This window comes from Falco biarmicus, chromosome 9, assembly GCF_023638135.1.
Source record: "Falco biarmicus isolate bFalBia1 chromosome 9, bFalBia1.pri, whole genome shotgun sequence".
In the NCBI taxonomy this organism is placed as follows: Eukaryota; Metazoa; Chordata; class Aves; order Falconiformes; family Falconidae; genus Falco; species Falco biarmicus.
Window position 1 is genome coordinate 20,492,270 of NC_079296.1, and position 26,535 is coordinate 20,518,804.

Genomic DNA, 26,535 nt, shown 5'->3' on the forward strand with positions numbered 1-26,535 from the left:
ATGAAAGATCAGAACTATGAATAAAGTTCAAAATAAATAATAATGTAGGAATAGAGCATATTGGTCTACAAATTCATTTTATCAACTTCAAGAATATATGTGTTCAAAACAAGTATTCTATAACCAGCAGTTCCTACATGTTTTCACAGGAGATCACTTCTGTCTAATTCATGCCTACACAGATCCCCTCCTAACCCATCCCCAACAACATACACAGCAACACAAGTAACAGAACTTCTACTCTTTCTGGGTATTTTCCTACTTATGCATACAAAGAGACTGCATTAATCCTTCTGGTAAAAGCACCACTTTGAGAAACCAGAATAATATGAATTCAACATGGCATGTATTAAACTTTAACTAATGTGAAATGTAATTGCAAATACAGATTCACATTTGTGCAAACGTATTTCTAATGCAAGGCACAGTGAGATTCTTGAATCTGTTTTCTAATGCTATTTAAAGCTTTTGTCAATAACTGGCAAGAAAACCATATCATTATTAATATATTTTTTTTTGCATGCTGAGGGAAGAAAAGGAAAATAAGTCACTTTTACCAAGCCATTTGTACAGGAGGATAAGGGGAAGGTTAAAGTAATAAAACCTGTCTTTAATATTTTAAAACTCAAATCAAAGAATGAAGATCATTCTCAAGGATGGTATTCTGGACTCAGTGACAATGAAAAACATTTGTGGTTATGGTAGATAATAACTACATTCCCACTGCTGTGATGAAAGGGCTATGGTAACTCTGGATGTATAGATGAAAATGATGGCTGTAGCGAAAAGGATTGGAGTTGCAAGAAGAGTGGGAAAGGTGGTGCTGAGGTTGCTCGACTTCCTTCAGCAGCACAGTGTGGTCCAAGGGGGAGCTGCTGAAAAGCACCCTTCTTCTGCCCCATCAAGCATATAATTAACTCTGTATCTGAAACAGATGTAATCATGCCTGGAAAAGCATATCCAGTTCTGGTATCCATCATTCCCAAGGGAGACTGAAATACTGGAGGGTTCAGGAAAAAGCCACAAGAACAACAGCAAGACTAGAGAAAAGCTGAAGAAAAAGTGATGGAGCACATGGTATTTACAGCAACAGCACATCCTTTCTAGGGGGAAGCTTTTCTTTCTAGCATAAATTTATATTTCAGGACTACCCATGAAAGCTACACTTACCATGAATCACATGTTTTTAAACAGTGGCAATAATTAACAGTCAGAACTATATATTAGGAGTCTAGTGCGTATCCAATTTCTGGAAATATTTAAGCCAAGACCGGATCTTTTTTTTTTTAATATATGGTCTAGTTCAAACAGCAATTAATTTGTGAAAGCCTATGCTTTAGTTTATGTCTCATTTCAGATTATATGGTCACAGCAGCCCCTTCTGGATTTATCATCTATGAGATATAACACCAAGGTAGTAATGAAATCAAGTGCTTACATGAAAAAGTAATGACAAGTAACTAATGTACTTAAAGACAGATTTTTTTTTAAAAAAGCAGATGACCTGCAAGCTTTCCACCCTCTTATTTAATACACTTATCTAGTTATCTACATCTAACAGGTGTTTGCACTGCCTCCCTGAAGGCACAGAATATATTTGTCTAATACAGACCAAGCGGTTTGTGGTTTGTTTTTTTTTTTCCTGTTTCTTCAAAATAAATGCAATTAGCTTCCTGATAATAAAGAATTAAAGTCAAGTTTGCAGGTCTGAGCTGGTCTTGCTAAATAAACAAAGAGCTTGGGATTCTGCCCAACTGTGCTATTTCTGTGTTTCTCAGGAATGGCATTTGGGGACTTTGACTTCCTCACATCTACATATTGGTTAGCTCAGCACAAACCATTTACGTATTAGTTGATATATGAGGGACTACAGAATGGCTCTGGATTTGAAAATCCTGGGGTCTTGCAGACTAATATTTTCATTTTGTTATTTCATCGTAGAAATTAACACATTGACCACATGGTTAAAAGATTAATAACTAGCTTTGCCAAAAATAGAGGTCTACATGAAATATCTTGTCACAACAAAAATAACTTAGAAGAGGTCTCAAAGATCAATAAGGCAATTATTCCATTCTCAAGAATTGTCTTCTAGTAGCGTATGTACAGTTTAACTCCTTGAATATGTGACTGCAATAACTCCTACATATTTGAGCACTGTCAAAAATACTGATACACTAAAATAAACATTCTTAAGCATGAATGCCTGGTTAATCTAAGGTAGGACTCCTCATGCTGAGGATGCTGATGGCATCTTAGCTCACTTCTGAGAATGTTCCTGCAGATAAATAGCCGCAACTTTTGAAGCTTCAGTGCTTTTGGAAAGCTGGGAGTCAGAGAGCTCTGCAAACTCAGCTGTAAGCAGCCTCATAGTTTCTAGCTGGTTTGCCGTGGTCTAAGGAATTAAGCTCTGAATTCCTAAACAAAAACCCAGAGCTGTATTTTCAGTCACTGCTGCCAAGTTTACCTAGAGCTGGAAACTACTGTTTCCAGGACTGCTGTCTCAGAGACAGGTCACCATGACATACCTTATTGGTTCAGTGCTTGTAGGTCAGATTTGGAGTCTTCAACTCCTGGGACAAGTGACCATGAGCTGCTGCTGGAGGACAGTGCTATGATGTAAATGAGCTCTTGTTTGTGCCTTTAGACAAGGGATCCAGTCAGTGCAGGTACCTTGTAGCTCTGAGTGACAGTTCAGAGAAGCCTGACCAGCAAAACCACCTGTAACCACAAGACCTTAGGAAACCCAAAAGCTACTCTAACTTGAGAACCTGAAAATCTTGTCAGTGTCAAGACCATGGTCACATTGGTAACGCTGACAAGGTTGTCATTGCTACTCAGCAGATGTGGGGTTCTTGAGATGCCTACTTCACAAACACCTTACACTGGAATTTTGAAGTTTATTTTGGGCTACTGACATTTTGTTTACTAAGAAACATTGAAAAAACATGGATTTGGCACAAACCCAAATATAAACAAAAATATGAGAAACAGAAATCCAGTACATTGTTCACATTTATCTATACAATTCTGATTAAAGAGGGTAACTAAGGTTTCTAGAACTGACAGTCATGATAAATAGGATGAAAATATCTGTTCCCTACCACCATCATCTTATTTCCACTCCGATTCCCTATAAGCAAAACATTTACTTTCAAATTATTCTGTGTGGGAGCCACTGTGTATCCCCTTTATAGGCTTCCACAGTTCAACAAGGTATAGATGTTTTCTTCATGAAGAATCTTAATCTTTGAAAGGTTTTTTCTTGTTATCAAAAGAACAGGTTCTCATACCCTGTCATATGTTCCCTTCCAAAATTCCAAGATGAATAATTGATTTATTTTCCTATAGCTAATCTAAATTCTTGGACAATGAAAAGTTATCTTTGAGCAATATTTCATTCTAGGTGTTCTAATTACTATTTACTTAATCAAGTAGGTAAGGGAAATGGAAATTACAGAATAAAATCTCAGTATCTACTTGCTAGATACATCACAGGGAGATAACTTTTATTAGCAAATATCTGTACATCTTTATTGTATATTATACGAGTACCAGTAGATGGTGCCTTGGTCTGTCTGGAATAGAAAACCCTATACAACTGGCACATCAGTTACAGGAGTTAGCTCATCCTAGACATTCAAATTATACACCAATTAAAATGATGCATCATTGAGGACTAATTATCTCTTAATTAGGTGTTTTGGTTCCCTTAAATCATCAGCTATTAACAGTGCTTCTGTGTTCTGAGAAATGTATCAACACTGTTAAATATTTACAGATATTCTGGTGGCTCATATTAAACCTTTTCTAAGGTGGTTGGAAAAAAAAATGTACCAGGGAGAGTAATGAAATTAACATTCACATTTATCAGTGTAGAAGTTGGCACAATATGGTTGGCAACCTTGTTCTGGTATATTTTACAACAAATGTCCACGGCTCTATCATTTGTCAAAGAAAAAAGGTATAATCTAAGCATCAGAAAACACCTCCACATTTTAGCAATACTCCAGGATTCATGGGAAGCATTTTGGAAAATGCTATATTGGATATGGGTACATTAAACTCTTTGGGAATATTATACACTCTTTGATTTTTCTCAACACAATTGGCCTTGCAACTGCAAGGAGATAAGTTACAGATATTCTAACTGGTCGATTTTCCAAGGCAAGAACAAGTAGGTTTCTGGTATTATATTTGATTACCTCAGAAACAAAAAAAAAAGTAATCATAATTACTGTAACAGTCCACATTTGAGTAGCAATTTTCAACTACTTTATATAATGCAATAATTTTACATGTAGCAGATACACCTGTAACAAAGTAACTATGCCACAGAAATTTTAATAATGGTATTTAATGTGTTTAAAAAGAATGGAGCTTAGTTTTCGAATCTAGCACTGAAATAAATGAATCTTTACTTCTATGCTGCTGTCCCACTGGCTTAAATTTTAAACTAATTTTTAATGCCTTTTTAGTGGAGTTTTTTTTCTAAAAATAACTCTAGAGCAAAACCTCTACATTGGAATCAATAAACAATGAAAACATCTTTTCACATATCTTAATCAGATTTAACAAAAAATTCTATGCAAGATGTAAATCTGAATCTCCAGACGTTTTTTCTGTCAAACAAACTAAATATATCCACTCTGCTATGCCCAGAAAGGTAACTAAATGACCCATCTTGGCAGAGCATCGAAGTGCAAATGTACCATGTGCAGCCATGTGATCTGTTACTGAAATCTCTGTTTCTTTAGATCTACATTCTTCCATTTTACAATCACCAGCTAATTCCTTTACTGTCTAACTTAATGCCTACAGTCAATGCATAAAAACTTACAAAATACTAAATACTATAACTTTCCTTCAAAATCTTTTCCAAAGCACTGTATAATATTAAATCTATTGTTACCTGAATCACTTCATTCCTACATCCAGACATGAACTTGTATTTGCTTTTCTCCAGCCTTGCAGTCTTACCCTCCTGCCTCTGAGTCTGCGATTTCACATATCACTTCCTTTGGATTCCAGGATGGATATTACCCAGTGCCTAATCTGAGCACATTAAGCTCAACTTTTGCATCCAAGTCTGTTAAGGATAATTTTCATTAATATAAGTCAATTATTACCATTATTATCAATCCTAACTTTGCACTATGATCAATATCATCATGCCTATTGAAACCTGAAGCTAAGTATATATTTACATTTTAGGTTATACCTCAGTCATCTGCAAACCAATCCACCCTGTATTGCTAGATGCCTTCTATTTCTTGTTTTTTTCTGTTCCAAAAGGATTTCATGCTCCTTGCAGAATTGTAACCAAATAGTAGTTCAATGGTTTTATCAGGTTTTTGTTCTTGGTACACTACTTTCAAATCTCTTTTTAAAGGGGATTTTTATATTTACTGTAAGGAAATATCAAAGTCATTTTGGAAGCTAATGTATCCACTTCATTATCAATACCTGTTCAGTGTTTCAAGAATTATACTGTCTTCGTACATAGCTACACGCAGCTACTCTGCAGTCTCTATGAAAACCATTAAGGCACTTAGAAATTGAATCATTCACCATAAATCATAGGGATTAGATTTAGGTATGCAATTACTGATGGGAGGAGATTCTGTACCAAGACAGCTACATGTGGATAAGTATACATCTTCCAAGCTAAGATTCCAGAATCATGACCTTTACAAGATTCAGAAAGGTCTTAAAATCCAAAAAAGCTCTGATCTTTATTTTTTAGTTTAGTAATTAGGTTTGTGCTACAGTTGTAACTTCTAATGGCAGTGACTGACAAGTTTTACTTCATGGAGCTTTTACAACATATAAGTCATTCATGAATGTTAACAATTCAAAACGAACTCTAAAACAAAAAAATGCTGAAATAAATTATGCTTTGCAGTAAATTTTATTACAAAGGTAGATATGCTTCTTGATTTACATTACGGTCTTTCTTCAGTTGCTACAGACAGGCTATTAACAGGGGAAAGAAAATAAATTCTGAAACAGGAGCCAGTAAACTGAAAGAAAACTACTTTGTCCTTAAAAAAACCAAACAAACAAACAAACAAACTTGAAAATTTATATATGATGTAGTTTTGATTATTTGTTGTGCTACATACAAATAAAATGTAAATCTTCGCCATAATTCATTGTTCTGATTTGGCATACAAACTAATTCAGGACGCCAAAGATAGTTTTTCTCAGAAACAGTGCAGAAAAAAAAAAAAAAGAACTCAACAATATGCTACTGAAGCTTGCAGTACGCTAATTTAAGAATAATTAAATTCCTTCTTTTCAACACATTTGGGCATTCTACATGTACACTAACATGACTTCTAACTTTGCCGCAGCAATAATTGTTCTGTGCTGTGGAAACGTTAGATGAACTATTCTATGATGAAAAATGAATTATTTTTTTTTTTCATTAAATAAAAACCTAATTTTTCCAGGCAATGTTTTGCTGCTGAGGTTGAACTTTATAATTTAAACTGACCCTCCCAATTAAAACTCAGACACTTGTGAGTCTTTCATTTACACTTTAGGGAAAGGAAATAACTAGTAAAATGGTTGTTATTATCTCCAGATGCAGCTTTAAAACTGGTAGAAAATTTTGCTGCTCAGGCACAAGCTGAGATCAGGCTTACAAGTTTGACCGTTAGAGAGAGATATAGGTGCATGAAAGCAGCTGATCCACAAGCAGGAATGCTATTGCTGCCCTTAGGGACAGAGTATATCAGCCAGATAGCCAGGACAATGTTTTAAGGGTATTTGCTTGTTTCATGTGCACTTGTTACTTTTCAGAATACGGGAGCAACTGATGGGGAAAAAAAAAAAAAAAAAAAAGACAGACCTCTGTTACCAGCTTTAATGACAAAAAATCCCTGGCCATAAAATTCATTTCCTGAGACTGAAGAACACGTTATTAGTGCTGTTACTAATATTTGCATAGCTGTCAGAAGCCCAAGCTTTATGACTGCTTACTACTTCAGGGACCACTGACCATTATTTGAGGTGCTGGCTACAGTCTGAGTTACTGCTTTTCAATAAACGTTACAGCCTTCAAATTCCATTACCAGTGGAGTCTGAATTACATCTACCCTCAAAATAAAATAAAAATGAGCAGAAACAAGTCTTGGGGCTTCGCCACATATTTTGTTAAAAAATCTAGCCTATTTAAGGAAACAGCATTTTCTCATGGAGTCCTGTTTAACAGATATATAAGACACGATACACCTAAAGGGTTGGGACTGTCAGAGACAACCATAGGGATGGTAAGTCTGGATGATAAATCACACCATCTTATGTGGGCAATTGAACCCTCTAATAACAAAGATACTTTACACAGATTTCCTCTGAAAAGATGCACAAACTACGGTTGTCTATGAAAGTTTGAAACAGCTAAGCTTAAGGGTCTGTGTTCACCCTTACTTTACAGTCAGCTCTGCATTACAAGAAAGGGAGGAAAAGTGTGGCATCAACTCCTCCAATAATTCAAGAGAAAAAAATCCAACATTTGTGTGCCAGCATATAACTGCTAAATGCTTCTGAGAAAAACTGGTAGCTGTCCACGTTACAGCTGATAACAGGTCTATTTGTGGAAAAAGCTCTAAGCTGAAGTTGTCCTATATCACCATCTTTCTAATGACCCCTTATGCAACTATGTCACATTTCTGGTTCTCCTTTGATGTCAAGGAAGAATAGATCTTATAGCTAAAGAAAATGCTTTTAGCATCAGGAAATTTAAAGGCAGCGTTTTCCCTGGAGGGCTGCAGAACTCTGACTGACTGAGCACCCAGCTGTGTGCCCGTAGCCATCGTGGACAGAAGGGTGCTGACTAATGGGAACCTAGAGTACATTTTTATAAAGAGAGCAGAACTTCATCTGAAACTGAACATTTTCTGCATAGTTTCTATGGTTAGCAAGTCATTCGCTGCTATCCAGTGCTGAAGAACTTGCATTCCAAGGTCATTAGGCTCACCAGTGACAAAAATAAAATCGGTCCCTGGGTAGCTGCAAATGAAGAGTTATCGTAGACCAGCACACCTTCAGGAAATTTTTGTATGGACACAGCCATCACATATCTCTTTGCAAAGTCAGGAAACCATACTTCAAAAGAGGATATTTCGTGTTAGAATCACCAGGGATTTATTCAGAATTAAGAAAAAAAAAACCCAACCCTCCAAGCTTGCTGAATAGGTAACATGCATAATAAAAGTAATAGAGGAAGCAACTGTGAGCCATTGATGGAAATAAACAATCACATGCTGGGATGTACAGTTTTTCCTTGTAATGATGAAAATCTTGAAGAGAACTGAATGCAAAATAGAGATAATATAGGTGACTGACAGCAAATTATACTAAACGTCTTGTATAATGAGGAGAGCTGTTCCTTCTCCTACAGAAAATGAAATGGTAAAAGCACCCAAACCTTCCCAACAAAAGACACAAGTCTTGGCTCCAGTGCCAGCATAGCAGGCAGCATAGGAGGAGTTAGTGATGAAATGCATATCAAGAACACGACTTGAAATATCAGTTGCAAGGGAAGTAAGGTCACTCTTTTGGCTTACTTCAGCCTCTGAATAGGGAAGAACCATGACTTCCCTCTGAACCCTAAGTCATAGGAAGCCTCGGATATATATATAATATTTCTATTGTGTACAGAATCATAAAGTTAACATATAAAACTAAACTTGCTTTCTCTGAAAAGCACCCTAACTCCATTTATCATTTAAAGATCTTATCTACTGCTAGAGCACCAGGCATAAGAAATCTATATGGGTGATGTGAACCTCAGATATTTCCTTGGAAAAGAACAAATCACAGCATAAAAAAGTTGAACCTAAATAATAATCTTGTTGATTTAGGAAGGCAGATACAGAGGACAATATTAATATCCTAAAACAGTTTCCATAATTGGACTTAGCATTACTTTTCCACTGTATAAAATAGAAGTGACTTAATTTCTAGACAAAAGAAGTATTTTATGAAAAATTAGCAATTTTAATGAAAAATTAGCATTTTTATGAAAAATTAGCATCATCATTGCATTGACTTTTTTGAACCTGCAACTGCACAATATCTCACTACTCCAGAAAATACTCAGTGAAAGTGATTCAAAAGAAGTCAAATTCTAATATCTATATCCTATAATATAGATATTCCAACCGTATATAAATATAATAGTCTAACCAAATATACTTAGTGTTAAGTGAAGTTTGTAATATTGCAATATGATACAGTCATTCAACCTTTAAGCAAATCAGAGGCTAAGAAAGCTAATGATTAAAGAAGGTTAAACTCAAATATCTAGGTACTAAATACATATTTGTATGCCCTCTTTTATGTATACATCTAAATGCACAAGACATATTGCAAATAAACATTTATGCTCAATAATTTTAACTTTGGATATTAAAATCTACTGTCTGAAGTCTCATTCACTACTCAAAGCAAAAGTATCATAATATAATTCTTATACACAGAAAATATCTCATGCAAATAATACTAATTGCATACTTCCTGTATGAGTGAAAACACAAAATTCAATGTAAAGCTAAGATGTCAACAATTCTATAAGCACAAAATGGTCATACTAACCTGTATTTTGATTGGCCATGAGAAATTGCTGACATAGACATAGAAAGTGATATTTGGGTTGCTCCGGAAGTTAAATTTTTCACAGGAAAAGCTATCTCTGTATTCCTTAATATTAGCCTTAGAAACTACAGGAATCTCTTCTCCAGATATTGTTCCAGCTAAAAAAACATATGTCAATATATGTATTTATGAGAAATATTAATCATCATTAAAGCTGTCAAAGTAAATTTGTACAAGAAACTTAAATTCTTCAATTACTTTTAGTGTCTTCATTCTACAACTTTAACAACCCTATATTACAGTTTAGATGGCACATTAGGTACATTTCATACACATACAGAGAATTCACAAAATCTCTTACTCTGGTTTCAAAAGATTATGAATGAATCATAATATTGATAGAAGTTACGTGAATTTTAGAAGAAAGTTTTTATGGTCAACTAAACAGACAACATACTTATCTCTAGTAATTTATATACATTTTCAGTAAAATCTCAAGGGTAATAAAGCTTGAAAGTGAACTTGTCTAGGTCTTGCATTATTGCTGAAGAGTTTTTGACGTTCATGAAAACTTTAACAACATACTTCCTATTAAACATGTATAACTTTTTGTAAATATATGGGTGACTGCTCTAAGTTAAAATGCAGGAATAAATATAATTTCTAACTATGGTATGTTAAAATACTTCAGAATTACATTGATGAAAAAATTATTGAGTTTATGTAAGACAAATTCTGAACCTTCTTTAAAAAGATTTTTTTTTTTCTTTTAGTACAATTTTAGTTTAAGCATCATGCTTCTCCTTGGATATGTTTTCAGAAAGTCAATAGAACTAATTCAGTATCTAAATAAAGCTTTTCTTCCTTCTTAAAACAAAGAACAGTAATGGGGTTCAAAGTTGGAGAAAAATAGATAAGCAGTTCTTTTTATCAGCATACACAGAAGAACTTCATTGTTTGATATCAATGTTAAGGTTATATAATTAAATTTTTAGCTTGAACACTGAAACAAAGAAATAAAATCTCAGTCTCTGCAGTAGTTAAGGAAGCTTTTTATCTTAATTAAAATCACAGCATTTCATAACACTGTCATTTTAAAAATTTAAATAGTCTACAAGCTTTTCCTACCAAATTAATTTTAATTGAATAGGAGAGAAAGTTAACATATTAATGAAGCTTTGTTCAGATTGCAAATTATCATCTGAGGTTTAAGTAATATAATTAATAATGGCATAACGATAATGGTGAAAACACATTTGGTAAAGTTTTATTATCAAAATTAGTAACAAAGAGACAATCGGGTTAAAATAGCTTAAAGGATCATGAGATCATATGGGAAAAAGTCATCGCAGCAAAATTCACACTCACCTGTAGAACCAATAGACCATGTAATATTGAGGTTGAAGTTGTTTGATGCATTAATTGATATATCCAAATTTTTATTTGACTAGATAAAAAAATACATTTCAATTAATAAAGTATGTCAGAATGTATTGAATATAACTCTATTGCGCATAAATGGATATAAGGCTTTTTAATAATCTTTCATTTTTTATTTTAAATATAAATAGAAATGATAATAATTCAGAGCCAAAGGCAATCCTCTCTTTTGCTTCAGTAAGAACAGGGTACAAGTAACCATATAACTACACCAGTTATATTTTCAGATTGTGCTAAAAATAATGAAATCATTTTGTTTATAAAACTAAATAAAAAATACACAGCAAATGGCTACATTTTAATTACAATCCAGAAATTACTGTTCTCATCTGCTACTAAAGATTTCTTAAGTGAAGGGTATACTCCTTTAATTCCTCTCAGGAAGATAATTTTTTTATTCATGGGAACAACAATAAATTAAAATATCTGATAAGTTTTTGGAGTATTGGTTGATCTGAAGTACATCCACCATTTAGAAAGTTTTCTCAATGAATGCACTGGAACTTTTTCAGTGCTCAAAAAGATTTGGAATATCTCTAATACCTTATAGGCACTTGGGAAACTTTTAATCATGGTGAACTACAATGGAAATCTTAAACATCACTCTCCATATCTTGTCTAAAGTTAATAATATTTTCTTACCTGTTCTGGATTTGCTATAAAGTTTATGGCAGTGTGATGGCGATCATCCTCTTGTAATAAGCTGAAAGTAAACTGGTAATCAATCAAAAGGCTGTCTGTGGGCAAAACAGAAAGTAAAAATGATAAAATAGATTAAAGTGTATACATATTAATAATATGTTATGCAAGTACCTAAAAATTTAACATTCATTTTTATTTTGAAAAGCATGGAGTGATCTTCAAGTCAGAATTAGTCAAATGCATTTTACCGTTTAAGTATTTGCACTGTAACATCTTGAAGCAATAAAAAAAATAAATAAAATTAATAAAATTAAGAAATTAAGAAACAGATTCTAACATTGAGTCAGTGCAGCTATTACACATTACTTGAAATAGTCATTCTTCGTAATTATTCCAAAACACAGTATCAAGAATTGTTAGTGTTATCAATTCCTATCTTTACTCTGAAATCATTATTCAGAAATTCTGTTCAAAATGCATTTAAATATTTTAGGTTTACAATCATACGCTTTACTGTGTTATATAAATGGTTTACATAGCTACATTACCATAACACATTTTAGAATTTCTAGGTTCAAAAATTGTGGAAAAAAGTTGCATCTACAGTAAAATTATGTAGTATGAAGGCATGATACTATAGTAAATAGGATTGCTAATAATAAAATGGCATAGTGGAATTTTGAATAGAAATTATGTAACCACCAAGCACATCCTTTGTAAGTTGCCAGAATTCTAAGAGATTTTAAGTGGCAGGCGATACAAACTTTTCGTACAGAAGTGAGTGGCTGTTTAGTATTAACTCAAAAGGATTACATTTCACTTCCAAATGGCATTTGTTCTGCCCATATTTCTTTCCACCTATAAAAGGAACGGAGTCTGCCAGGCAGTTCCTATTCATGCCGTTTCTGTCACTGCACGCTAACAGCACTCCCTGATGGCCAGCTAAAGTTGGCATAAGTGCAGAAAGGAGAAAGGGCCATCCTCAGATGTCCCAAATCATGTTTAACCCTTCCTGGAAGGAGCATTAACTGATTGGGGCAAGTCAGAAGGCAAGTTCTGAGCTATCCCGTTGTGCTCCTGAAGTTGGAGGAATGAGATTAACCCCTAGTTAAGTCAGATCCATGTCTTGATGGGATCAACACCACACCAGCAGTGTGTTACAAATAAAAAAATATGTGATCATAAAACCAAAATCAGTAAATACAGAGAGTGAAAGATTAAGCCAAAGCTGGAAAAAGCTGTGTCAGCCTTTTGTTGGACTCAATAGTTTGCTTACTGCTGACAATCACCTTTTCTGCAGCAACACATCTGAAAAAATAAATTCTATTGTATCCCATGGGAAGCCTGACATAGGAGAGAAAAAAAGCTTAATGGTTCAACGAAGCATGAATACAGCCCACTGTACTGTCTTAATAGTGAAAAAAAAAAAAATGGCTTGGATTTGTTATTTTGTTTTGGTTGGGTTGGTGGGGGGGTTTGGTGGTTGGGGTTTTTTTTTGGGGGGGTGGTGGGGTTTTTAATTATTATTTTATTTTATGGTTTTTTACAGTGTGGAAAGAAAACTAAAAAAAAAATAAAGGAGTTACAATAGAGGAATTACCATGACCTTTGAAGGCAAAATTTTGACTTTATTATGACATGAAACAGAACAAGGTCTTAAAATAAAAAGATCAGTCAGGATGAGTTTGGTACAATACTCTGGGCGATGCTCTGCTTGTGTTGAGAAAGGAATATACTCTAAATAATTATAAAAGATAAGGTGGGCACCTGAAGGAGATAAGGAGACCATCAAGTCAGGAAATCGTTGAACAAAGAAAATTGAAAGGTCTACTCCTCCTAGATCCCACCTATTGTGAATGGAATGATTAGGTGTCAAAATCAAATGAGTATGTATGTAAAGATGTTGTGTAACCTCTCAGGAAAGCTGTATAAAACACCTAACTTTTCACTGAAAACTTGGGAGCTAGTCTGTCCAGTGCGAATCGGCTAGCTCCCCAACGTTGCATGAAATAAATACCTTTTCTGCTTAAAGACAAAATTTGTCTCTGAGCAGTTACTTTGTGCTGTTTTGGCATCAGAGCCACCACAGTTCCATTATTCAAATAAGAATAAGCTTACCTAGATGTCTTAGATAACAAGTTCTGATCAGGTTTTTGCAAGCTTACGAAGGCAAAAGATGAATAAATACTAAATTGAAACACCCCATTTATCTATTAATACTACTCTACACTTCTATAACTATGCAAATCTAATTAATAAAGTCTCATTGACTCCGGTCAGTGTGCCATATCTACATATTTAACAGTAAGATTATCACTGCAGCAGAACATATTAAAGGTAGCAGGACAGCAAAAGTTGGCAAGTGGAGATTGACCCCAATTAAAGGGATTAATAAAAGCTTTAATAATCATGCAAGACCAAAAGGCTAGCAATAATGTATAGATATGCTAAATCTACTGATCTGGTCAAATAGGGGTCCAATGAAATAGGAATGACTGCTTTAGCATGAATTTTTGTAAACGTATGGTGGGCAAGCACCACAGCTTCCACATCTACAGAAATTCTGGCTAATGGAAAGGCTACAAGATGCAAGAAGCAGTGTAGACAGGCCTTCTAGCCAAGAGTGTGTTGATTTGCTCACAATGTCTGGAAAATTACCATTTTAAAATGCCGTAGTCGTCTTCTAAGCCCTGATTGTGCCAGTAATGTATAGCTCAGATCTCATCATAATGCAAAACTGTGAACAGACACAGGGTGCCTGTCTCCTAGTCATATGAATGGACAGCTTTTCTGCACACAAGTTTAATAAAAATTCAAAGTCATTTACTTCTAAAACAATATGACTACTTTGTTTCCAGGGGGTTGCTGTTCTTGTTGTTGTTTCTTTTTTTTTTTTTTTTTTAAATATATATATATTTATGTTTTACTGGCTAAAACCCAAGAAAAAAATAACTTGTTTTTCAAGGAATGCAAGAAAAGTTCTTACATTAATAAAATATGTTAATCTATACCAGGGGTCCTCAAACTTTTTAACCAGGGGGCCAGCACGTGGATGAAGTGGCAGGCAGTCATCTGCAGCTGCTTGGTTCCCCCCCCAACCCATGGCTGCGGGGGGGGGGGGCGGGGGGGGGAGGGGGGGGAAGCGAGTGGGGTCTGTAAATACCAGGGGCCGGATTGAGGACCCTGGGGGGTTGTATCCAGCCCGCGGGCCATAGTTTGAGGACCCCTGATCTATACAGCTCCACATAACTGTAACAAATCATAAAAATACTTTCATTTCATTTTTTGTACGATATTTTTACCCACAATGCAGTTTAGACAGTAAATGATGAAAACAGTAAAAGTTCATTACGCATAGCACCTTTTATACTAAAGATATCCCAAAATATTTCATGGTGTTATTAATTACTCCGTTAATCGATGGTTAATTAATTAATCAGATACTTAATTATTATTAGATATGAGAGCTTGACACATTCCAGTTGCTCCCTCACATAAAGAGCAACTCCACCACCTCTCCCTGCTGGCCTGTCTTTCCTAAAAAGTACAGAGCCAGCCAGGACAGCATCCCAGTCATAGGAGCTCTCCCACGATGTCTCTGCAATTGCAGTGAGCTCACGGCCCTGTGACCCCACACAGATCTCTAATTCTTCCCATTCACTCCCCGTGCTGCATGCACTGGTGTAGGGGTGTTTCAGAGAGCTAACTGAGCATGCAGGTTTCCCAGGAGGGGTGCAAGAGGGTTCACCATAGCCACACACACCCTTGAGGTGGTTGGCCTCCTGGTACTCATCTTGGGAGGCAGCTACCAATCTCTTCATACACAATTATAATTCACAGAAGATACCTAAAGGATGTACAACTTCAGTGAAGCAGAGAGCTCTGCCTAATGCAGTCCTGTGATTCAACAGTGCAAATGAAGTCAGGTGCAAATGAAAGAGCTGGCACTGAGCAAACATTCCTTCCCCTCTTTCCAAAGACTGCAGAAGTATGCTGAAGAAGTTTCACAGCTTCGAGAAAAATTTACTTTCATACTCAGGATACATTTTGGTTGGACAAAACTTTGAGAAAGATTTACCTGGGCCTATTCTTAAATTGCACATCCCAAACCTCTGGAAGGCTCTAAAGCTAGATTTTATTAGAATATAAATTAGTAGAACTAATTTAAGAGGAAATTCAAAGTGAGAGTAGAAATTAAAAGGGATTATAAAGATGACTATCTAATACATCCTGCTGCCGTCTTTCTTACTTGCCTTCCTCCTCACCTTTTCAATCTATACTTCAGGAGACTCTTCCCCCACACATACTGAGCAGCTCTCAGGGAAAATATCATACCCCTCTCCTCCAGAAAGCTTCACTTTTTACAGACTGCAGCAGGCAGAACAGCTGTCCTTCCCACTTCCAAGCCCCGTGCTGAACATAACCCTAAACCATAATCTATGCCAATACATCGTAAGTGCACATAAGCAAGCTCAACAGTTACACAGTACATCACACCGTATTTCTGAATTCATATGCCATTCAGCCTAGATGGTTTAGCCTGGGAATAAATACAACATTTAAAGTAAAATTTAGTTGTAAGAGTACGACCTGTTCTGAATAGTTAAATGTATAAAGAATAAAATGTGTAATAGCTAAATGTAGCTATTATTGTAAGCTATTTAAAGTACACTCAGTATATCCTGTTGATACATATTGCTGTGTACATTTACAATCAGGAATTTAGGGAAGACTGAGATTTTACTCCATGTATTTGTTTCTACTGCAAACCTTTAAAAAGCCACCATAAGTATTTTTACCCTTTACATAAATATGAGACTTTTCATAAGTGCTTCTGTTTATAAAGGCACACACAGAACAGATTAATTAGGAAATAAATTTGGATCACATATAAAGAGAACCTAAAAAAATTCTCACTGCATTTATATCGTAGCATAAGACAATGAAGAAAGCACAAAGATAACAAATTCTAAACATAATCCAACTGCCACATGTGTGACACCTGATAAAACAATCTTTCAATTTTCATCCGGTTGACCTATAGAAACAAGACTAAAACTGTTTTCAAAATCTGGTGAACACTGAAAACGTATTTGTTTATTTTCGAACAACAACACTTCCACAAGAGGTAGCAATCAAAATATTATAAATGGCCATTAGCATCCAAAAATTAAGTATACAAACTTACAGAATTGTTTCAGTAAATTATAGAACAAAATGTATAATTCTTTAGAAGTATCACTGATGCACTCTATGGTTCATTAAAGTGACTCTCATTTTTCTTTAATAATTTAAAAAATCTAGAATATGAATCCCACCTTTTTCTCAAAACGTATTTCCTCTATTTAAACTTAACTCTCAACACATTTTAAATTCACAAAGTGTCGATTAGCTATTACAATTTTCGCAAAGAGACTAGGTAGTTAACTATCTTGAACACTGCATAGATTAGTCTCTTAACTATGGAAAACATGTTAATGACCTTACAGAATGAGCACTGCCTTCTTCTCTTTTTCAAAATGTTAACTGAAAAAGAATTTACCTGAAACACACCATTTTTTTTTTGACAATTTCTTGCTTTTCTACATATCCCTTTGGGAAATATGCAGAAGACAGCTTCACCTTAGTTTTGGATTGTTTCAGGAAAATCCTAACATCCAACATTTCATTTTTTTATGCCATCAATATCTTCCATGTTTACATTTTCCCACTTAACATGTTTGAAATATATATTATTTAAAAAAAAAAACCTTGATGTTCAGAGTTTCCCTACACCAATGGGCAAGGGAAGGAGATGAAACCACCATCACACTACAACAGCAATAATCCCTTCCTACTTTGTGCTGGTACAAATGACTATAAAATGCTTAGTGTGTTGTTGGCTCAGCTCTACAGCCCTGAACTTCATCTCAAATCTGATATAAGATACAGGTAACTCAAGTGGCAGACAGACAGAATTTAAACAGCCACACACTAGAGTATAATCTACAACCTCCCTGAACTTTTACGTCTGAAGTTTCACAGGAAGATTTCTTGAGGAAATAGAAATCCCCTACCCAAACTCAGAGCCCACAGCTCAGAGCTTAAATCCACCCTCACCACCACCACCACCACCACCACCACACCTCCTAATATTTGGGAGCCACAGCTGGATATTTTTGAGCCAAAGGTTCTCCAAGAGTCAGCCCAGTGCATCGCAAGCACAACTACTACAAACATCAGCCACCAAGTCACGGCAGCATAGCCTCCTCTTCAGAGCTTTCACCAGGAAAACATGGTGGGGGGTGCCTTCTTTTTGATAGTATTGAACCCAGCTCCTCCTGTTTTTGCCTAGCAGGGTGTGTGCCCCATCATCTTAGTGTAGGCAAGAGAGAAGCAGCAGAAGGATTCACACCAGCAAGGGAAAAAAAGATTAAATTTGCACATGGAAAGAAAGAGAGCAGAGGAAGTGAAATGACACAGGCACTCAGCAGGGGGAGGAGAGTCCTACAGTCTGATTTCTGTTTCCAGGAATGTTGCTTCATTTTGTATTAAAAAATCATTGAATAAAATAGAAAAAGAACGTCGGGAGACCACAATACCATCCTGACATCATCAACGGTCAAATATAACAAGGAGATCTGGTTATTCTTTTCACATCTCTACTTTGATTTTTTCAAAACCCTTGACTGCCTTCACAAGGAGTCATTAAAATCGATTCAAAATGTCAGTAATGAGCACATATGAGAACACAACAATAATTAGGCAAAGAAAGCCATTTAATTAAATGAAGAAAATAAATTTCAAAGCAATCGTTTAATCCTAGTATTGCTGTTAATTTTCAAGAAACTGTTCTCTTTTTTTAATGAAGGCCCATGACTTTTAATATGGTTAATATAGCTTAATATGAGAGTTTTATATTAATATCCAACGAGGAACAGACCTATTCCCATACGCAAGCTTTTGTATTAAAATAAAATTTTGCTATTTCTAAAATGTCAGAATGTTCCCAAAAGAACAAAGGCCAGACAGAAGTCTTGATTTGAAATTCTACTTCAGTATTTCTGAGTGTTACCACAACTCTCTAAGAACATATAATTACATTGGTAATTATTTTTAAAATATGTTTTTTAAAAATTTAGTGTGATTAGTATGAATCAGTGACAGAGTTATATACAAAATGCTGTGTTAAAGAGGAATATTATGACTGTAAAATGAACCACTACAATCAAGGGTGCCTGTGAATTATTTTTGGGTGAGTGCTCACTTAACAGGCAGCTATTCAACACTTTGTTCTATGTTCAGTACTCAGTGTTGGGCCCATGCCTCATTTACTACATACTACAAAAACCCTTTTCTAAAGACAGAATTAATTTCTAATGTGGCTTTCTATAGTATTCATCACTATCATTTTCTAAGTTCTTCAAAAAAGTTAATGAATTTGTTACAACATTACTGTCAGTTGAGCAGGCATTATTAGTCCCATTTTATAGGGCAGGAAATGAAACGAAGAGACCAAGGACAAAAACACCCATTAATCATGACTAGCCAATCTGAAATACCTAGAGTTAGATTTTTTTTATATTTTGAATTATATAACACTACATATGATCGTTCTTATTTTGCAGTTCCTTCCATCATTCATTGTAATTCTTTCCCCTTTTACAACAAAACAGGACAGGAACATATATTAATCTTTCCATTACATTATCACTGATTCGTCCCCTACAAATTCATTCAGTGCACTGTAGAGGGAAAGTTCATGGGGAAATAGTATGTAGCCATGTTATTAAAAGTTGTACAATCATGCCCTAATAAAACTCAAATGAAAAATGCTTGTTCCAGCAACCTTAATTCTTCTACTTGCTTGGCACTCACTGCCTAAATACTATATTTCAATAAAGGGGTTTTATTAAGTAATTTTAAAAATCAGGCTGGAGTAAATTCTAGAGAAGCACTTTTCAGCTGGCTTCTCCCTTTCCCCAAATCTTTCCAGTAGAGCATCCCAGTTTACTACATCTTTCAGCAGAGAAGGAAGAATGAACCTGAGTTCCCAGAAAGGGAGCAAGAGCACAAACAACTGGACACATTCATGGGTTTCCTAACTTTGGCCACTGGCCATTCTCCCACATCCTGTCACATGGCTTCTTAAAACACATTTCTGAAAAAGAACAACATGGCAAAAGATTATCACACACATACAGAATTACTGAGAAATATGCCTAGCATTTTGGTTTCAAAAGTTAAAATTTAGCGAAAGTTCTAAGTCAAAAGTACTGTAATACATGTCAGACAGCCATACAAACAGAGCATGCAACCAAACGCATTCACAACACAGTCTCATTCCCAACTACAACCTAGTTATCACATTTTATAAGTGTTAGGTAAGGGTCACAGTCTTTACCTGATCAACGACTAAAGTGTTTTTCACTTTTTTTCCAGATAACAATAATAATTTCTATTTTGTGAATAGAAACCTCATAAAATAGTGCTGTTCTATATTTATTTCTTGAAATCAAGGTTGTAAGAACCTCCCTCGTGGTTGCAATAACAGACCCATCACAATCAGTCTTCCCACATTTTTCTATTTAAGAAACTCTCTATTCATGCTGATTCTAAAATTCCTGCTCTTACCACTTCATTGCACAGGCAGTTTGTCTTTCTGCTGCTCTTTCTAGAGATTGTTCTTTATTTTCAGTAAGAGATAGCTGAGAATCCTATTCATATTCCTCTATACTAGCAAAAATCACGTTGCTTTTGAAACCGAATTCCATTATCAAATGCTATACATCATATTCATTTGTGACCAAAATAAATTCTCCTTGTATTACATCAAATTTAGGGGCTTACCACCAGACCTATTTTCAGTCAAGATAATTATTTTGAACTTTCAGTGTAGCTGCCTGATTCATTCCTCTGTTGTCTGTATCTAGCAGTCATCCACTGCCTCATTTGCATTGTTATATTGAAATACGTTGGCATCTGACATTACTTGTCCATTGTGACAACACAAAAAGTCATTTACTGCGAAGTCTTTATTATTAACTAGCCAAACTTGCATTTTTGCTTAAATGTAACGAGAGCGGAATGAGCTTCAAAATACTCCAGCATTTACTATTTATATGCTTTTTTCCACGTAAAGAAAGAGCATGTGAGAATCAATTTCACATAAGTTCAAAGTTTTTAGAAAACATATAGCAACAACATTTCGTTAGTTTTCTTTCTGTACGAAAAAAAAAAAAACAAACCCAACCATATTAGGCTAAAAAGCCCACAAAAAGACATAGTGATTAGTGTCATAATCAGCAAATTGGTTAACCAATTCTTTTTTTAAACCAAAATCTTTTATGGAATTTTCAGCTGCTTTTTTGAAAGGTCTAACAAGTGGTCAATTTTGATGCTAAGGGAGGTCCAGATACAGAAAAATCTGACCTGCGTTGAAGTTTTATTCATCCAAACATGATTAATAATCTAGGCTTGATCTATATTGACTAAACTTTCTGAAGACAGATGTGCTCACACGACGGATAAGTAACCCTTGATTCTCTCTACTGACTACAGAAAGACCTAGAAGGCTAATTTAAGGCTGGACACATAAGTTTTAAAAAGCTATTTAGGTGAGAGACATCTCATTGTAACTGTCAGAAGTAAATATCTAGATCTGCCAATGTTATGGTAAACAAAGAAAGACTTGTTGCTGAGGTCTAAAAAACGAGGAACATACATAATTACCTGGGTTCTTTTTAGCACACAGTCTGAAGATGATGCTACTGAAGCTGTTGAACATGGACCACAATCAGACCTCTTTTTTTTTTTTTTTCTTTTTATAGATATATCACCAAACTCTTAACCTAAACAACTGCAACCACAGATGGGGGTTCTGCGAACAGCTGCAGACCCTTTTCAAGTTCTGCCCAGGACCACGGTCTATACACAGAATTTGGAAATCAAGAAGAGAATTATGAACCAAATATTAGCACAAGAAGCAAGAATAAAGAAAAGTGAATGCATTGATTGGCAGTTATTTAAACATCAATGTTAGAAAAACAGTTTAGACATCTCTGATGATGGAGCATTTTAAAGCTTATGGCATTACAATAAGCTAAAAATATAAATCTTATTACTTGATAGTAAGGAATGCTCAGTAAATGAACTTTTGTTTTGTCACAATGGACAGTCTTTGTAATATCTTAATTCTTGCAGTGTTGGAAAAGTACAAACAAAACCAATTAAAAAAAATCTCATTAAAATATTATGGTAGAAATTCAAATTTATCTCTCCATGAAATTTTCTTCATAATGATCTAGATGCTTTACCAGCTTTACAACACTCAATATTACAACTTTAATATGCAGCATCATTTTGCAATATACTAGCACAAATACTCACTAACCTGATTCTAATTTTTTTCTTTAGTTATATAGCCTATACACACTGAAAAGATCTCTGATCTGCTTGTTCTGACAACTGAACTGGCACATCTAAGAAACATTATTGTTTGAGTTCATGTGTTATTGCCAAAGAGGGGTGTTTCTTGCCATATAAAGTAGTCAAGTTTTAATGTTATTTTAAATCTTGCTCTTATACTGTTCAGTTTATTGTACAAACCCTATGAAGTACTTTGTTTCCTTTTAGAAATTAATTTATTTTTATTTCTAAAATGGATTAATGCCCATAATATGGACATGGCAAAAGTATAAATACTAATTTTATTTTTTTTAATGTTTCTATGCATATATATGCTCAAGTTTTCGTATAAATTCAGAATACTCAGAAGTTACTCACACAATAACTTCTATGTAGAATATTAGCAGAGTTTTTATCCTGGTTCTTGAATAATTCAACACAGATATCAGCAATTAAAGAAACAACCTGTGGTTGATCAGGCCTTAGGAGGAGACAGAACATGTGCTTCATAAATTGACTACAGATAAGTAGGTACTCGTGTAATATCTCAACATTTTCAAAATTCTTTTCCTTCCTTTTTTCTCATTATTTAGTTGAACTTTGCTTAAGAAACCTTAAATCTACAGCCCAAATGTCAGAACTTACCCCATGTTGCTTGACTCTACATGATTTGTACAAAACACACAATGTAAATTGAAGTTGAGATGTTTCAACTTTGCTGAAATTCTTTGCTGCTTCTCAAACAATTTTAACATGTCAGTTCTGAGAACAAAAATCTCTCATAGCAAATAAATCCAGAACACTTTCAGCAAAATTGTACTTCATACTGGACAGAAACGATGCATATCGTACACCTCACTGTGCAGTCTCCTCTATTTTAAAGTCATGAATTGCAGCAGGTATTTTTATTGTAAAAAAATATAATATGCTAAATCACAGTACTTGCACATTGGAGAGCAGAAAACCTTTTGCATTACATCTTTGAAAGGAAGACATAACACGAGCACCTTTTCATTAGGTATATTTAAAGTAAAATCTGATTATTTAAATAATAACATTCTCACTGCTTTTTGCTCATGCTAAGAATTGAGTGCCCGTTCAGCAGAAAACACTGAGGGAATGTTAAAATTCCAAACATTCACAAATGAGATTACATATCTGTAATATTGCCTAATCCAGCCTACAGTCTTTAAAACAGATAGGAGGAAATACCTCAAACCTTAGTATAGAATAAAGTACAGACTGACAAACTTGAGAAAGAAAAAACCCCAGATTGTTTTCCCTGCTTCCTACAAATTTAGCTTGTAGGGCTGGCAGTTAAGTATATAAAATAATAAACCATTTGGTTTAACTAAGCAAATGGAAATAACAGAGGAAGGAAAGTGGAGCTCAAAAGGCTGTTTTTCTCAGCCCCAGCAGAGTCACCCACTCTTCAGAGATTTATTCTTTGCCTGAGAGAGGGAACGTTGGCCACCATGGCAGGGCTCACTGAGGCTTTTCTGAAAGTGACTTGGAAAACTCAATTTCCACCTCAAACAGCTGCCAGACATTAAAAGAAATATTCTATTTTCCTAGCACTATTTTTACTATAAGCCAGGAACTAGATACAGCTGTGCTTTCATTAATTCACGACATTTTTTGGCCATGGAAAGAAAAGTACTGTTAACTGAAATGCACAAATAGAATAAATCTCTTCCTTTGACTGGTGGGTTTATTGGGTTTTTTTTTCCCCAGATGATTAGCTTAATACAGAACAATTGATAGATACCTATACTGTTTGATAGATATCAGGCACAAACTATTTGGCAATGCTTTTCTAAGAACTGAATTATCATGTAACAAGGAACACTAAACTGTAGCAAACACTGACAGTCTGTTTGTTCTTGGTGTTTGAAAAACACTGATTGTTCATATCATCTATACCTGACCTTCACAGACCATATATTTTGGTAGGTGATCCTTGCCAATGAACATGAAGCGACATATTTGAATGACGTAGTTGTACATTGTTTTCCCTAGATTAATTTCATTTTTCTCTTTCCAACATCTACTGTTCATTCTTACAATGACCTCTCTTCAGCTTCTCTTTCATTAGTCATTCCTAATGCCATGGAAGGATCTAACAGTTTAAAATCTCTCTAGACATACTTTCACAAAAATGTATTTCTACTCAACACGAGTAGAATTCTAAAATTCTTATTTCATTGACACACACAAAAAAAAAAAAAGTGAGATTTTTGCCCTTTGAAGATTTTTCTTCCTACATTGTGCATTCCTTGTCAATTTTCCAAAATTATTCTGATGGCTGTGGCTTTTCCTTAAGGGTGTACCCCAGTAAAGCATGTTTATTTACCCATAACATAAAAAGACAAATCAAATACATATATACTACTTCTCTACCAGTGTATCTTCATACTCCTTGACAGATAAATTTTTCAACTTTCCCTTAATGTCTTGTTTGTTATTGTATCTATTTTGCTAATGTATACTGCCGCTTTTTGACCTCACCGAGTTTGCTCTTCCATTTCACGTCAGCACTACACTTTATGTCAAGTGACTAGCAAATTACACTTTACTGTCAATGGGTTATATTTCTGGAACATTTTAAAATAATATTCACAATTCAAGCTAGGAAAATATGACAATAAATTAATATCAAGGACTCATAGGCTACTTTACAATATGCTGAAATTGAGCTGGGTTAGCCAGTCAGAAAGTTGAACTTAACAATGTCCATATTTAACCTAATATAAGATTTCTTAAAGTTTATATAATCCAAGGTTTTGTCATCATCTTAGATAGAAATTACTCTCAATTTATTTAAATGATCCTCCAGAGCCTTCACTCAAACCCTCTGCAATGGCTTTGCAACACTAATTCTAAAGCTGGAGACATTACTGACTGCCCTTTTGACTGTTACAGATATGTGTGCTGAGATTAGGTGGTTCAGGACCCAAGACACCGAAATAGTGTACCTTGGAATAACGAGACAGGTGTATCAGGTGTTCAGCCTGTAATAATGGCAGAGGCTAAACTAGCCTTAAGTGCTTCATATTTGTCAGTGGAGAAAAGTAACCCAGCTGACACCGCATAATGTGCTAGTTTGTCCAAGAACTCCCAGTCAAAGGAACGAACACAAGGTCTCCCACAAACCATAAGCCATGTACTTATTGAAGTCAGAGGGATTTTTTTCCTATTTCAATGGGTTCAAGATTTCATTACAGATCTTTCCTTGAAGTTCTAGTGATCAAGACTTCTCTCTTTTCCCTGGGTAGTCAGCACGAGAATCAATGCAACTGTAAAACCATCACAAAGGTTTTCCGTCCACTGTCAGAAGGTAAAGGGATGCTGATGGATCCTTTCCTATTCTATTTGACTCTTCCAACTAACTCCAGACTTGGGGACCTCTAAGGCCTCCCAGGTGTCTGAGGAGTGACAGCTGCTGTGTTTGTGGACATGTTAGGGAAACAAACACATACACAGCATGTTGTATATACAGCACAAGGATTCAAAAAGTGTTAATCCCTGTGAACCCCAGCTCAATATACAGACAAAATAAAATATTGCACATATATATATATATATATATATTTGCATTGCTTGCTTTCTCATTTAAAAGACTGCTTGGGCTAGAGTCCCCTAAAAAGCAAAGTATTTCTCCAATCCATCAAGTCTGTCTCTTGCCTCATCAAGTTTTTCCAAATTCCTATTTCTATAAATAATCATAATTTAAACTGTTTAAAATTTTCTACTAATAGGTATTTTACTATAATACTACATATTTCTTTATAAAATAAATAATACAAAAAATATTTGGGACCTGTGGAACAGTCTGTCAGGCGATGAAGGGCCCTATTTCAGACTTTTATTTGCATATGTTATGATGTATGTTTACCTATTATTTTCTTTTCCTTAGCAGTTAGAAAGCTCGTTTGTCCAGGGCAGTGGACATCTTTTGACTTAGGATAGTATACCTAAATGAACAGTCACTAAAACGACTTAGTCTACTTTGTAAAAAGTTATTAAATAGTATCTGCAAAGGGATGCCAGCCAGTAAAATCACTGATACATCAGCAAAATCTATCAGAGAAAGCAAATAATCCTCATTTCAAAAATGAAGTGTTCTTTTTAAACAAAGAAAATCCATAATATATATTTAAAAAAAAAAAAAAGAAGTAACTACATACTTGGAAAGATTCTCCAATTCACAGTAAAGTCTGAAAATGATTGGCAGCACAACTGTTTCTTTAGCCTGCCCAAAAAAGCTGCAAGCCAACCTAGCATTTGGCAAATGAGTATGCAGAGCCTGGGGTGAGATCATAATGCCTTATTAGGAGCTTCAGATTCTTGGTGTGGTAATTGTTTTAATTCTCTGGGAGGCGACAGTTGGTTTGTGTGGGTATTTTAGCTCAGGGCAAAGACTCTGTTTGTCTGTTGCTCTTTATACGTTCTGAGTTAGTAGGT

General features: G+C 34.9%; 1 protein-coding gene across 2 annotated transcripts in view; it reads right to left on the reverse strand.

Annotated features, from left to right (window-relative positions):
- Positions 1–26,535, reverse strand: part of ATRNL1 (attractin like 1) — a 525,478-nt gene that overhangs the window by 288,456 nt on the left and 210,487 nt on the right. For both annotated transcript variants that reach the window (XM_056352650.1, XM_056352649.1), the window contains exons 22-24: positions 11,686–11,780; positions 10,972–11,050; positions 9,604–9,761 (exon numbers count right to left, since the gene is read on the reverse strand). In XM_056352650.1, the coding sequence (XP_056208625.1) occupies positions 9,604–9,761; positions 10,972–11,050; positions 11,686–11,780 (332 nt within the window). The remainder of the gene's footprint in view (positions 1–9,603; positions 9,762–10,971; positions 11,051–11,685; positions 11,781–26,535) is intronic.